Below are 15290 nucleotides of genomic sequence, written 5' to 3' on the forward strand. Positions count from 1 at the left end.
AGCCCCCTGCTACCATTTGCCACCACTCATCTACTTGTTTAGGAAGGTCTTGGATATTTCCTTGCACAAGCAGCAAGATTATCAAACCAAATCATTTAATATTGTACAAACCTGGCCCAATTATCTGGGATAATGTGCTGATGAATTTAGAGGGACTTCTCAGTAGACATGCCTCAGATTATGTGTCTAGGCTTCATTTCGGCTGAGGGGGTGATGGCAAAATGATGAAGCTAAACCCTGCATAGAAGAGATGGGTTATGAACTGGGAATTAAAGGAAGAGAGGACGGATACTATGACACAGAGGATTTGAAAGGGAGTTCCTGCCTCAGAGGCAACCAAGGAGAATGAGCAGAGTTATTTAAGGGTGCAGGAGACATTCCAGTGGCTCACAGGGAAAGAGTAGAGGGAGAAAATGACAGTCAACAGAAAGATGTGGGACAGGCGAGCTAATAGTGAACATTAAAAATGGTGGAGCAAGAATGGGAGGAGAGATACAACAACTGATCACATCAAAACTCACCTCTCTAGCTACTGTATATTCCTTGAAAGTCAACAAAGTGAGGAATGGTCAGGGAAGGTAACATAGGGGAGCAGAGTGAAAGCAAGCTGGATGGTGGTATTATTCAAACTGCCTGCCTGCAGGGAGATGCACACCTCAGGGGCCTTTCTAGTACAATCTCCTTCTCCTACAAGTTCCCAGGATCTGTGAGGACAGGACGCATTAGGCCTGCACAGTTTTGACAGTCATTCCCCCTACACACCATCATGAGTGTAAATAGTAACTCTGACTTTCCCTCTCAGCTCGGGGGAGGATGCAATTAGACCGTTATATGTACTGCTTGTCACTTACTTGTCAGGTTCCCCTGACAAGTTAGAAATAAAACCTTCAGACACTTGATGTTATGTTGAAAACCCTCAATTTTTTTCCACTTGACTGTAACTTGAAAAAAGCAAAAGCAAAACCTAAGCACAGAGCACTGTCAGTTTGAAAGTCCTTTGATCCCCCATTAAAGAATCCTTCATAATGTCATTAATGCTTAGTGGAGGCGGGGGGGGGGGGGGGAGAATTTACACATACATCCCCTGGCAGCCCCAAAAATCTTCACAACTTGGCAGTTGTATTAAACACAAGGACACTGTATTTAAGAAAGCAATTAGGGGAAGATCTCAGAGGAGCAGGTTTTGAAAAATAAAAAAAAATATCTGCCTTTGGCATGAGCAGATTGAGTGACATATAGATTTGTCAATAGAGTAAGATGGGAGTTGCTGATTCCCTTCGCCTGCCTGGCTGGTGAATGACAGTTCAGAGGAATCAACATATTCAGTTTGTACTGTGATGGGTGCATATCACAGTATTAGATCTGACAGTTTCCAGTCCCGGCTTCAGTGAGGCTTCCATCCTATTAAGGCCTTATGGTGGAGAGGAACTCTGAGCCCCAAAGGCACTGCTGTGAACCCCTGCATGACACAGTGGTTGCTGCAGGCTCCCCACCATCCCTGCTCCTGCACTCACTGAGCAGAACATCTACACAAGAAGAAGGAATACAGCAGCAAATGATGTTGCCTTCCTTCTTTGCAAGCCAGACCTTGATGAACTTGGGTATAGAAACCCTACACAATGTGTCAGTTCATTCACACGGACACACATGTGTATCCTACCTCTACTTTGTTGAACAAAGGCTGATTCCAAATGAATGGCTCCTAACATAATCAAAAGAAATGTACTGTGCAGCTAGTCTCTCTCCATCCCCTTCCCCAGCAGATATGTAATACTAAGAGAAAATACAGAAGACACACTAGGAAGACTTCAGAGTGTTACAAATGAAAGAGAATGACAACTGGGTCCTTCCTAAAATTCTGTAAATGTCAATGTGTTCGCATAGTAAATACCTTGCCTGGAGGATTATAATCAGGATAGTGAGGGCATTGTTTAACCAGAAGAATCATAACAATCAATTTTATTAAAACAAAAATAGTAAAAAATTAAGAATTAAAAAGGAAGTAGAAGTAATCCCCAGCCCCCATGATATGTGTGTGAGATGTATGTTTACAGATCAAAAACCCTGCTGGTTTGAAACCAGCATTAAGGCTTTCTTTTTAAATGTTAGTTTAAACTCTACACATCAGAGAACTAAGAGGTGAATGTCATAATGTCATAAGAGACAAGCTTCATGATCTGTAATGAAATATGTGATGTCAGAAGTTGTACTTCCTTACAACTTTGCTTCTATGCACCATAGCCTCCAACTGTGCCAATTTGGCAGTCCTGACTCCTGATCCACTATCCCATTTTTTCAGCTTCTTTTATGCTGTCCAACTTTCTCTCTCCTCCATCCACCCTTTGCCGTCAGCCTGCTCCAATTACTGCAAACTGAGTTTAAACTGCAAAAGCAGGGGGAGAGGAGGGGGAAGAATCTTATGCTTCCCAGTAGGTGCAGACAAAAGCAAACTGCTGCCACCTCTCCTGGTTTGTGTGTTCTCTCATTAATAACTTTTATCATCTTCACCACACTCTGATTTTGCTTGGCCACATGTCCCAGTTTTCATTTGTGAAATGTTGAATGATATATGGACCCACACTTTTCATTTTTGAGGCCCAAATCCAGATGGGGCAGATGGAGAGTTTATGGTGAACAAAGATATTCCACATTGTCAGCAAAGATTTGTAATGGGAGAATGTGTTTGTTTGGCTGATTCATCTTAATTAAACATGAATTCCAATGTTCTAAGAAAAAGATCCATTCATCCAAAATGACTGAAATCTGAAACTGATCACCATGCTACATTTTATTAAGCAGAATTAACTCTTATGAGGACTGCATTATACTCAGTGCAGAAACAATAACATTTTGTGCAAGTAAAAGTTAAACTCTCTGTTTAAAAGTTTAGACTTCCTTCCTTCCTTCCTTCCTTCCTTCCTTCCTTCCTTCCTTCCTTCCTTTCCTCCCTCCTTCCTTCCTTCTTGCTGTCTTTCTAACTTTCTTTCCTTCCTTATTTGTTCATTCATTCATTCAATCATTGTTTGTACATACTTCACTGTTACTCTTCAGTCTATTTTCAGTGTTATGTACAAAAATAACAGGAAAAAAATTAAAATCAGAAATCAAGGAAAAAAGAAAACCAGACAAAAATCCCGTAACCAAAAATTAGTAAGTAAAATGACAACATGTAATGATAAACAGGATTAAGATCACACCTAAAAATCTCCAGAAAATAAAAAGGGCTTTGCCCAGTGCCAAAAGGACAATAGAAAGAGGCTGTTTCATAATTGAAACTTCATCACTGAGGGAGTCCTCTCTTTTTTAGCTACAAAATTCACCTAAAGTGATTGTGGGTGCTGGCAGGAGTCCCTCCACTGATTAAATTAATGTATGGATAGGTACATCTATAGGAGCAAGCGGTCTTTCATTTACCATGGTGCTAAGCCATAAAGATCTTTAAGGTTCAAAACAGCCTCTTGAACTGGACCTGGAAACAGATGAAGAGCCCATGCAGTTGGCATAACCCAGGTGTAATGTCATAGTATTATTGGTTGTCCCAATAAAGGTATCACTGTGTTATGGATTTCGGATGTAATTGTACTTTGCTACAAGAACAATAGAGCTATTCCTTGATATGTCATAGTATAATGTTCAGCTCCAGGTTGTCATCTAGCAACCACATTCTGTAGTAACCACACTTTCTGATGAGTCTTGAAAGGCACTCAGCTACAGTAGTTTAACTAGAAATGATCAGAGCTTGAAAGACTGGAGCAAGGATATCTCTGATCAGATAGCCAATCTGAGTTGGTTGAAGGCACTCCAGCATAGAACCAGTTTGTTTCCTGACTAAATAGGTGGATCCAGGAGCATCTCTAAGCATGAGCCTTCTACATCTAAGGAATTGGAGTCCCACTGATGAGCACTGGTTTTTGGTGCAGACAGTGGCCATACTAACTGAAGGGCTTGGGGAAATGTTTTCTCAAAAGGTAACATTTTCAGGTTTTGGCTTCCCCATCAATTTTCAACTGGATATTGTAACTCTGAGCATGATAAGTAGAAACTAGCACATGAGTATGTTAATTACCTTTGTGGCAAAAACTTTTATCTGCTGACTTCAAAGCAAAAAAAAAAAAAAAAACAAAAAACCAAAAAACTTAAGACCAGTCTAGTACATTGTTTTTCTCTGGTTAGTTGCAGCCATACTATGGCTAGTTTCCTCCTCTGCTTTTCTAAAAAAAAACAAAAAAAAAAAACAGATAATTTCTTGCCTGCTACAGTGAGGAGTTGAAAAATAACTCAGCAAAGGCAGTGGGTGGAGAATACCACAAAGAACACTTAAAGATAGAGGAAGCTTTGTCTGGTACACAATGCTTGATCTAGCTGAGACAGCCTGTTTAATTCTAGATTTATCTGAAGAAGAAAACCTCACTTCCTTCCCTCTCTGATATAAAAATACATGCAAAAATCATAAACTAAATAAATAACTGTTTTGACTCTGTATGATTTCCCAAATCTGCTGCCTGAGGTGACTGCTTCACTCTGCCTAATAGTAGAGCCAGATCTGCAATACATTTATGCTTAGGGTTAATCTGGCCTCTGAACTATTTTGAAAAACAAGCAGAGATATTATTTGACTTTCATTCCAGTGTAAACTGTCATGGAGTCAATAGTATGGTTCTTGCCTTTGAGGGGTAGCAGTGTTCAAAGCCATTTACAGTAGTGGGCCCCCAACTGTCTGGTGTAGAGAACTGGCAATTGTGTCCTTCTCCACCCCCACACACTAACATGTCAGAGACCAATACATTGTGTTTGCCCAGATATCAGGGTCTGATGCCCAATGGGTTGTAGACCAGCATTGATCCATGTGTCCGGGAAAGCAGCCAAAGGGCTGATAAGGCAGCTAGTTCTCAAACAAACAAACCCCCTCCCAGCACAGCAAAGTCAGTGAGAGCTACACAGTCCTGGAGATTCACAGTAGTTCTACCAAAAGGGATTACCAAGAGAATTGTCAGACGGTCCGAGGTTCAGGGTAACAGATAGGCAGGTCGATAAAGCAGTCCAAGGTCAAGGTTTCCGGGGAGTCAAGACAAGAAGCCAAAGGAGCCAGAGACAGAGTCTTTCCTCTAAAAGAGTCAGATATCCACTGGCAAAGAACCACACATGCTCCAGGTGCTTAAGAAGGCAAGGAGCCGGCCTTCAGCTGTGTCTGATTACGAAGACGCTTCTGATCTTCGAAGGCCCTCTCTTTCTGCTCGACGCTCATTGAAGGTAGGCACACTGCCCAGATCCTCCTCTGTGTCCACAGCCTCGGCACCAGGCAAACTTGACTGCTGAATCTCTGGAGGGGCCATAGACTCTGCTCCAGCAGAACTAGGGCCAGCCTCTGGCTCCTCCATTACAGGTTCAAGCCCCAGGGGCTCTGGCTCCTCCATTACAGGTTCAGGTCCCAGGGGCTCTAGCTCATCCTCTGAGTCCTCCAAACCATCCTCCAGGCTGGGCATGACACCATGGACCACCACTTTGACAACCACAAAGTTACAGCACTATCATATATCTATTTACTTGGAAGTAAATCTTATATTTGTTTTGTGGTACTTACTTCTGGGAAAGTATGTACAGCAGGGGTGGATATTGTATGCGTGGGAGGCGTATTTGATCCCCCCAGAACTCATTGTGAGTACACTGTCACCACCCTTGTTAAAATGTAATGCCAACCACCAGTTTTGCCACTACTATTTTAGCTGAAAGTTGCCAGCACCTGTGGCAGCTTTTTGTGATACAGGAGATGCTCAAGGAAAGGGTTTCCTTTCCTTACAGAAGGAAGGAAGCCTCCTTTTTGTTTATTTTTTTAAGTGTTACTGTCATAGCTGGTTTTCAGTGGCATGGTTTGTCAGTGACATTTGAAAGAGGGGCAGTGGGGCAGCAGTCTACAGATATGACTTGAGGACCTTTGGGCTGTTTGTTGACCACCCCTGGAGAATAGAACTGCAATCTTAGAGGAATCCAGTGACCTGTAAAATGATGCAGGTGTCTTTGTTCTCCCACTCAACTGAATTACTTGAGTAAATTACATATAGGGGTGTCAGATCTCAGGGCCTGGCCCATCTTCTCCAGTCTTCAGGCAATTGGAATGAATCTCAGAATGAGGGAATTGATTTGAAAAGCATGCATGTGTGTGTATATTTTCCTCATTTGTTATGCATGGTGTTTTTGATTCGAATGACAGACTCTGAACAACCATGATGTCTAATGCACTAGTTCCCAAACTTTGGTCCTCTAGATGTTTTGAATTTCAATTCCCAGAAGTCCCAGCTAGCTTGGCCAACAGTCAGGAACTCTGGGAGCTGAAGTCCAAAACATCTGGAGGACCAATGTTAGGGAACCACTGGTCTAAGGTATTATGCTTAGTAACATCACCATGGGCCACTGCTTGTAATATCAGCCTTGTAACATCATCAGGGCCAACCCCATGTGTCCCTAGGTCTCAAGTCTGGGCCTTGAAATAACAAGGCTTGGGATAGTCCTGACCTAGCAACATTACTTACATATTTTCCTCCAAGGGGCTCAGATATGTAACTAACATGCTCTCAATGTATTCTTAATCCTTGGAAATATGTTCGTTTGAGAAAGTGCAACCAAGACCACTTTGTGACACTCATGGATTGAGAAAAGCTTTGAATACAAATCTGAATGCAGAAAGGCTAGCACTCTTCAAACTGAATCATGCCTGCCAGCTCTTAAGGTTATAGAATAATAGCCCTGAAACTGTCTCTGTATTTTGTAAACCGTTTCCAAGGGAAAGTAAAACCTAGCCTTGTTTTAATTTCAAAATATTGAATAATGATCACAAAGACAACTACAATTTAGTTCTTGGATCTTATGGACTTGAGGCTAGTACTTCTTGGCATTATCATCTTGCCTACTCTCAATATTTATTCAAATAACACTCTCAATGGCCTCTGCATCTATTTATTAACCTTCCAGCTTGTCAGTTTCCCAGGATTTGGAAGGAATAAAGTCCCAAAATCTGACATACATGCACCAGTAATTTCATTAAAGAAATGTAAAAATGAGTTTGATGTTGTCGACTTAATTCTTAATAGGCTATGATCCATAAGTCAAAGTCACCACCAATTCAACATAATTAGCAACCCTTGATTAAAAGAGACCCGGGATTATTTAAACAAAATGAAAGCAATGACAGGGTAGCCTATTAAAAGCATCCTTCTAGGTCAGGGTTAATGATATAATTAGAATATATTGTTAGCTATTGTAACCTTGACTTGTGTTCTTTTTTCTTTCTGCATAAGATAAAAATATGATAAAACTATCATTTTGTCAAGCTACTGTGTTTCCTTCTTAATACCATGCTGTGTTAAGTTAACTTTTTCTTCCACAAGTGATCATGTCTGCCTAGTGAGTTCTCCTAGGGTGTTTTTCCCCCTATAATATTAATATTCAGGTGCAGATTCAAGGTAGGAACACAGCATGGAAAACAGGGATGGGAACTTAATTATTTTTCTTTTGGTTCTGAAGCAAGATGGAATCACACTGTGGATTTGAAAGAAAGAGAGAGAGAAAATATGCAAATAAGAGCAAATGTGATTGACAATAGAGCACCAGGACAGATGAAATCCTGAATTTAAAAAACATCCCTCACTCAAGTTTTCAGTAAACATTTGGGGATTTAAAAAAACAAAACACAACACCCAGCAATTCTTGTGAATTGCTTATTGCCACATATGAACTTATATGAATTCCTTCCTTGGGTGGTTGTCTGTACAAGCCAAAAGGCTGCCCCCCGCCAGCCTCATGTTGTCCAGTTCAGATGACACAGACTGGGGGCAAGATTGGGCCCAATTCTGCCAGACCAGATGCAGATCCCTCATACAGTCTTGATTCTTACTTTCCTTCCAGCAAACACTACAGATTTGCTTAGGGCATCTGTCCTCTCGTAACCCAAAATGATCATGTGCCTTCATAGCGCTACTGCATCTAAAACAAATGGTTAATACTAGGCTGCAAATTCAAAATCAAACATAAACATTTTTTTCCTTTGCTTCTAAGAACCATGTCACATACACTGTGCTAAATCCATGACATTCGGATTTCTGGATATTAGAATGCTATTTGAAAACCGTGTGCTTATAATCCCCAGTTCAGCGAGCATGTGAAAGATGCTTGCTTAAATCTTGTTAAACAACTTGCCAAATCCAGTCTATGGCACCACTGCCAACTTTCAGTATATTTGAGATATTAATTGTTGGCCTTGCTTGAGGTCCCAGTTTTTGCAACTCATATGATTCCATGAAAACTTCTGCTAACATGTAGCCTTTGAAGTCAGCAGACACCAATTCTACAAAATCATACCTTTTAAAAAGTAACAGAGATGCTCTCTTTCCTTTCATTATAAATTAAAACAAAATTTCTTGGGTCTTCAATTCAGTGTAACCTGTTTGCTAAAGTGAATAAGACTTGGCTGCTGCCTTTACCCACCCCTCCCCAAAGCTCATGCAGGGTATAATATAGATTAAAATGCATAAAAGGTTTAAACATATAGGTTAAAACCCATAAACATAGGGCACATTAAAATATTCCAGACATACATTCAAAATGTACCAGTTTAAAATTCATACAGTGGAGTCGCGCCTTACGTGGGGGATCTGTTCCACCTCCCCCCCCAGGCGTAAGGCATATTCCTCCTATACCCGAGCCCCATTAAAGTGAATGGGGCTTGTGCTCGCGTCAGTGTGGCATGTGTGCTCTGCGGGCAAACGCGCCATTGAATTGTTAGCAGCGCGGCTTCCGTGTAAATTGGAAGGCACGTATAGCACACCCGCTTATGGAGCGGGTGTGCTGTAGTTAAAAAACAATTGGGTAAGCCTGCTGAAAAGACAAGTTTTTAATACTGTTTTAAATTCAGACAGCATGTTTAGCTGTTGAATTTCCCCTGGCAGGTCATTCCACAGTCTAGGAGTGATGGACAAAAAGGTCCTCTGGGTGACAATTGCCAGCCTAGTCATGGCCAGTTGACATAAATGGCCACCAGAGGACCAGAGTGTATGGGGTGGATTATACAGGAGGAGGCAATCTCATAGGTAACTTGGACCCAAACCATGTTGGGCTTTAACGGTAATAAGACTTTGTACTTTGCCCGGAAACTAACAGGCAGCCAGTGGAGTGATTTTAATATTGGTGGATTATCACTCCTAGATTATCAGTATTCAGTTTGGCTCCTGTGTTTTGAAGTTTATGAACTTGGTACAAAGTTAGTCCAGTGTACACCACATTGTAAAAGTCTTAAAGTTATTTTAACCAATTTGTACATGTTTTACAAATTGTTTTAACCTGTTGTATAGTTTAATATCTTTTAATATCTATTTTTACTGTTTTGTATTTTAAATGGTTCAAATTGAATTTATTGCACATCATCCTGAGATCTTTTGTTATCACTGTGTGTTTTCAAGATGTTTCTGACTTATGGCAACCCTGAGGTGAACCTATTATGAGGTTTAGTGGTTTAAATATTTCATTAAATAATGAACGAAGTAAAAATAAATCTGAGAATATATCAAGATGTTGCAGTTCATAGTAACAACAGCACCCAGTTTAGTTTCTGCTCTTTATGGTTTTACATATCTGCTCCTAGAAAGCGGTACAAAATTTAGAACAGTTGTCAAATTGAAAGGGAGCTCATCTCTAAACTAATGTGCTTTTCTTTTCAGGTATTCTGTAGATCGGCATACTGATATGGACAGAATATTCAACATCGATTCTGGAAATGGATCAATATTTACTTCCAAGCTTCTTGACCGAGAAACATTATTGTGGCACAACATAACAGTAATTGCAGCTGAGATCAGTAAGTTGTGCATAAACAGCACTGCTGTGACAAATGTTGCCTTGGAGCTGAGAATGGCTGAAAAGAAATCAGTCTCTATGCTCTTGGTGGTTTGCTATTGTCCAAAGAAACAAACTTGAAAAGATTCTGTATTACCTCTCTCTACCCATTTAGGGAAGCAGCAGTTTTGGGAAGAGGCCAATTTGAAAAGAAATAAAGTTTAAAAAAAAAACCTCCCCAGTTTCAGATCAAATAAACCAGAGCAATATTTGTGGCCATTGTCTAAATAGAAGAGAAACTGTTTATTTGTGAAAAGATGCATAGTCATTCTCAATTTTAAAAAAAATTGGTACATAACATTAAGGAGTGAGTGAAATTCTACCAGTTTTTGTGTGAGCTGAATTCAGCCCTATGGAACTCACAAAATACTTAAAAGTTTATTGTCTAAAGGCCATCTACTTTAGTATGGCTCTACTAATTTCATTTAGGACAGGATTTAATTAGTAAATCTACAGCCTAGCACTTCCCTTCTTAATCCATGAAAGCTGATTTTGATGGGACTGACTTCCAGTTGGATATGCTTAAAGAGTAGCCCAAGGCATGTAACTTGCACTGGAAATTATAACTATCAGCCTGCATTTGCCACCCTTTGCTGTGTCTTCTCTTGTACAAACAGAGAATTTGCTGGGTGGGAAAAGGGGGATAATTCAATTTATTTGCATTAATATAGGGCACAAACAGACAGGCCAAAATAAAGCTGCTTTGGGCCACTTTGGAGGTGTGCTCTTTAAATGACACACACATCTTAAGAGGCCAAAAACTGCACCAAATCTGAGCTCCAGTCCCTAGGACTGGGATGTGGCTTTGGTGTGGCTTCCACCCTCCTAGGATGCATGCATCATTTAAACAGCATACCTCCAAAGTGACCCAAAACAGCTTTATTTTGGTCTGTCTGTTTGGGCCCATAGTTAATGTAGAAACTCTGCAGCTAGAGGTAAATTAAGGTCTGGGCAAGTCAGGTATTCTTGATTTTAAAATACACTGGCTCTGTAAAGCCTGCCTTGGAACTTTAGCTCTTAAAAGCAAGTTCTCCTAACAACTATGGACCAGTTTTTGCTGCAATCTTTTGCAGTTTTTTGGATTAAGCCCCACTGAACTCAGAAGGATTTACATACTAAAGCTCAAAACACATGGACCAAAAGAAGCAGCTTCCAGCCACTTTGGGGACATGACATTTACATGACGCATGTCCTCAAAGCATCTGGAAGCTGCTCTGATGCCACACTCCAATCCAAAGGACTGGAGCAAAAAGGAGCCATTTAAATTTGTTTCTTCCAACATGCAGCTTTAGACTGCAGGCAGCGGCTCGCTTTGAGAGTACGCTGGGTGATCACTGTGATCTCAGCTGGATCACAACTAAAGCAATCTCTGGCCACTCCTTTCAGGCTATCTGCTTCGCTCCCAAAAATATTTATATGGGATTACATTGTTAATGCCTGAGAATCCCTGGGAAGTATAGGGCTTTAAGGAATGTAAAAGAGATCGCTAAGAGATGTTATTTGGCACCTTCAACAAACTAAAATGACCAAAAGTCTTAGGGCTTTATCATGCAAGGCTAAAACATTGATTTTTAACAGGTTGAGTGTTTTTGGACAGTATTTATCACACAACATCGTGTCCATTCTGCTGCTGCCTCACATTCCATTCGTTATGATTATACACCTTTTCATTGATAGACAAAACCTATCAATAGGCTCTCACTCTCACTGCTATTCCATTTCTACCTTGGTGCAGTAGGTCTCTTCCACTGCAGTTCCAGTTCTCAGGCAGTCGCAAGGTAAGAGTGGGTGTGATTCTGTTCCTCTGCCTTGCCCTAGTGCAAGCAGCTGGGATCACTTGCTCCTGAAGCACGGGGCTACTATGTGAATGTACACACAGCAGCATCGAACTTCGGGAGAGGGGATGAGAAGCTGCCCAGCTGCCAATACCTTTCTCAAACTGGCTGCTGTGTGCACATTCACACAGCAGCCAGCTTTGGGAGGTGGTCAACTGCTGTGACCACTTGTTGTCCCCCTCCCTTCCTCTTGGAAGGCAGCATTTGGCACTGTGGAAAACAGAGCACATGACCATGGATTGCCACAGCATTATCATGGGGGAAAATGTGATAATAAATGATGCCAAACCAGTATGCTTCCATTCTGGAACTAGTGGGATTGTGATGGGACAGGCTGGTGTGATATTGTCCTTAATCATTATATTGAACTGGCAAGGTTGTAAAATTGGGTGCCTCAGGTTGGGGGGGGGGGGAGTCAGAAGAAGCAATGGGAAAACTCAGCAGGGTTACAAATTAACCCCACCTATCCCCCACAAAAATGCCATAAACAAGGCAAAGGAGTTACACAATGAAAGCTTTGTATTGAAGCACAACATAGATAAGACAGTACCTAGAAGCACCTACATATATAAATATCTGTACATGTTATTTGGTTAATTTGAATAGCATTGAATCTATTATCTTGCATTTCACTCTGAAGGATGCCACAATCACATTATTTAATGCCTTTGTTGACCTAAACATTTAGATAACTGAATTCAACTGAAATATATGAGGCTCTGTTTTGCAGTCCTCTCCTCTGGAAAAATTAAAAATAAAATTTCCACTCCCAGGCAATTTAAAAGATGTGCCAAGGAGCTCAGTCCTGCACCTTGAATAAATTATTCAATTTTAGCAAATTTGTATAAGTCTCTTATTTTGCATAATTTATGCTTCAGTTTTTGCATAACATATTCCATTTTTTCTCGTCTCGGGAGCAGCAAAGGACCCTGAAGCGCTGTCTCCCAACTATTGAGCATTTTACCTGGCTGTTTCTCAGGTTTTTTGACCTTCGAGTAGGCAGTGCCAGCACACTTCCAAGTTGATTTTCACAATGTCGAAACATACTTTTGTTATAAGTGTGATTCTTAGGAAGCCAATTGCTTCCACTTTCTCTGCTTTTGCTCTGCTCTCTTGAAATTGCTGCACGCATTGAGAAACCTGCTCAGCCCTTTCGTTTTCTCATGCATTGTTTATGTGGAGCTATAAAATAGGTCGCTAAACCCTCTCCAAAAGTTTAACTGAGTAGCCTGGAAAGCATTGTGCTGGGCAAGTCTAGAGTCAGGAAGTCTTGCAGGGAATGATAACTGGTTTGTTATTGTTACCTGCCTTCAGGTCAACTCTGACTTATGGTGACCCTGTCCTAAGCTCTATTCAAAGAAGATTTGCCATTGCCTTCCTTTGTGGCAGAGAGTGTGACTTGCCCAAGGTCACTCAGTGAGTCTCCATGACTGAGCAGGGATTCAAATTCTACTTTTTCCCCCTGGAGTTCTTTTACAGCACTCAGACCACTACACTACACTGACTCATGATCTCTGGTTAGCATCCCAGAAAGAAAATAAAGGAATTCTTCCTCTTTTCTCCCCCCTGCCCAATCTGTGAACATATTAATTAGTATATCATAAAGAACTTGTTGTTTGGCAAGGATCTTTCCCTTATATTTTTTAACACATAATGAGATAATTGCTTTTATATTTCTAATGACTTAGCTAGCTGTGGGATTCTAGGCACTATAGTTGAAAAAACGTATTTTTCCAGTTGGGCGTTTTAATACCTATGATGCCTCTTTGTCACCTTTTGCCACAGCACAGTGATAAGCCCTGTTGTGCTGGCCATTGAGATCAATTATTCAGTTTCTTGATTTTCTGTCATTTAACCATCCTGTCATATACTTTTGTCCTGGAAATAAGGGCACTTTTTACCTCTAGATATGTGAGGCACATAAGACACAAGTGCCTATTGTTATCATGTATTCATGTATGATTGATGCTGGTGAATGAGAAGAATTGCCTTCCACCGCAGACTTTTTATAAATGATCATTGTCACCAATAATCTGATTTTAAAAAATCACCTAAAGTAAACTAGACATGGAAGTCCAGAAATTAGATTGGACAAAGAAAATAAGCTCTTTCCCTTAAGGTTCATGGTGTAGAACCGTGGAGGGGAACCTGCCCTCTCTAGCATGCAGAGCCATTTCTCAGGGCATGCAGAGAGATGAGAGGATAGGGGAAGAGGAGGAACAGGTGCACATTCATCTCTTCCTCTTCTTTTCCCACCTTCCCAGGCCTTCAGCTGTCTCCAGGGAAGTCCCACCCCCAGAAATCCCTTCCCTGGCACCAGGTAACACCCAGTGCAGAAATGCCTTTGTGTTTGGGCGCTCGGTCTCTGAAACATTCACCATCACTAGTGTAGAATATTCTCATTGTGACTGTGGACAAGCTGAGAAGGGTTATTGCCCCCTCCCCCAGTGATGTGTGATGCATATGTGCACTGCTTGTGTGTGAAGTAGGAGACATCTCCATCTTCCATTTCAGGATCAGTCCACTTCCAGCACCACCGTGTCCATGATCTATCACTGAATCCCAGTGAAAACCAGAGATGCATATTATAGTGGCCATGGCAATGGTATCATAACACATACTTGGTTAACCAAACCATGTAGAGCTTTGCCTTCATGTTATAAAGCGCCACACTTTGATTTGAGTTGGTTGATCTCCAAATACCAGGTGCTTCTATATTCTATATAGGTTATAGAAGGAATCACTTACCAAAGGAAGACATTTTTCCAAGGTTATCATAATATGCTAAAAGTTTTTATTGGCTTTTAAAATGTAATAGGGAAAAATAGAATATAACATTAACATTATCCAAAGCCACAAAAACAATTGTGAAATCATGAAGTGCAATAATATAAATATCATGTTACTGTTAGTCTAGGGTTGCTATTTGTCCCAGAAAACCTGGAAAAGTGTCCCAGCCAGCTGGGCCATTTGAAGTAGTAAATCCTAGATTTCCCCTTCATTACAGGACAATGGGTACCTTAAAATGTGGCAGTGGTGATGAAGCAGGAAACCATGCAAAAAGATTGTCTCTGGCAGGAGCCTCATCTTGCCTTGCAGTCTCTGGTTGCTACTGCACAAGAGTAGCATCACCAGTTTATTCTACCATTCTCTCCCCACTTCCCTGACAGGCCCAGAAAGTGGGAAAGAAAAGGAAGTAAGCAGACATGGGAGTTTACCGCACAGGTCCTCCTCAGTCTGGCCTCAGAACTGAACAGAAGGGGCAGGAACGAGTGCGGAATGAGTGGGGGACACATTTTACCACACACAAAAGTCCCCATTCTGTTCCGTTCCCCTCTTTTCTGTGCCCATTCCGTTCCAGAGGGGGCAATTTTTGAGAACTGTTCAAACAGTTCTCAAAAAACGTTCCCTTCTGGAACAAAATAGGCACAGAAGAAAGGGGAACAGAACAAGTGAGGGTGCAGTAAAATCCGTCCCCCACTCCACTCCATTCCCTTCCGTTCCATTCTGAGGCTGTCCCTGGAACCCAGTACTATATGGTGATTGTGGCTTGAACCTAGGGCTAGGCAGTAC

The 15290-nt window shown here is 41.2% G+C and overlaps 1 protein-coding gene across 2 annotated transcripts in view; it reads left to right on the plus strand.

Moving 5' to 3' along the window:
* Nucleotides 1-15290, plus strand: part of LOC149316961 (cadherin-6) — a 199253-nt gene that overhangs the window by 168180 nt on the left and 15783 nt on the right. For both annotated transcript variants that reach the window (XM_089516587.1, XM_089516588.1), the window contains exon 8: nt 9708-9844. In XM_089516587.1, coding sequence (XP_089372713.1) covers nt 9708-9844 — 137 coding nt within the window. The remainder of the gene's footprint in view (nt 1-9707; nt 9845-15290) is intronic.

Source organism: Sceloporus occidentalis, unplaced genomic scaffold (genome assembly GCF_023333645.1).
Source record: "Sceloporus occidentalis isolate IW3139 unplaced genomic scaffold, rSceOcc1.0.p SCAF_3, whole genome shotgun sequence".
Classification (NCBI taxonomy): Eukaryota; Metazoa; Chordata; class Lepidosauria; order Squamata; family Phrynosomatidae; genus Sceloporus; species Sceloporus occidentalis.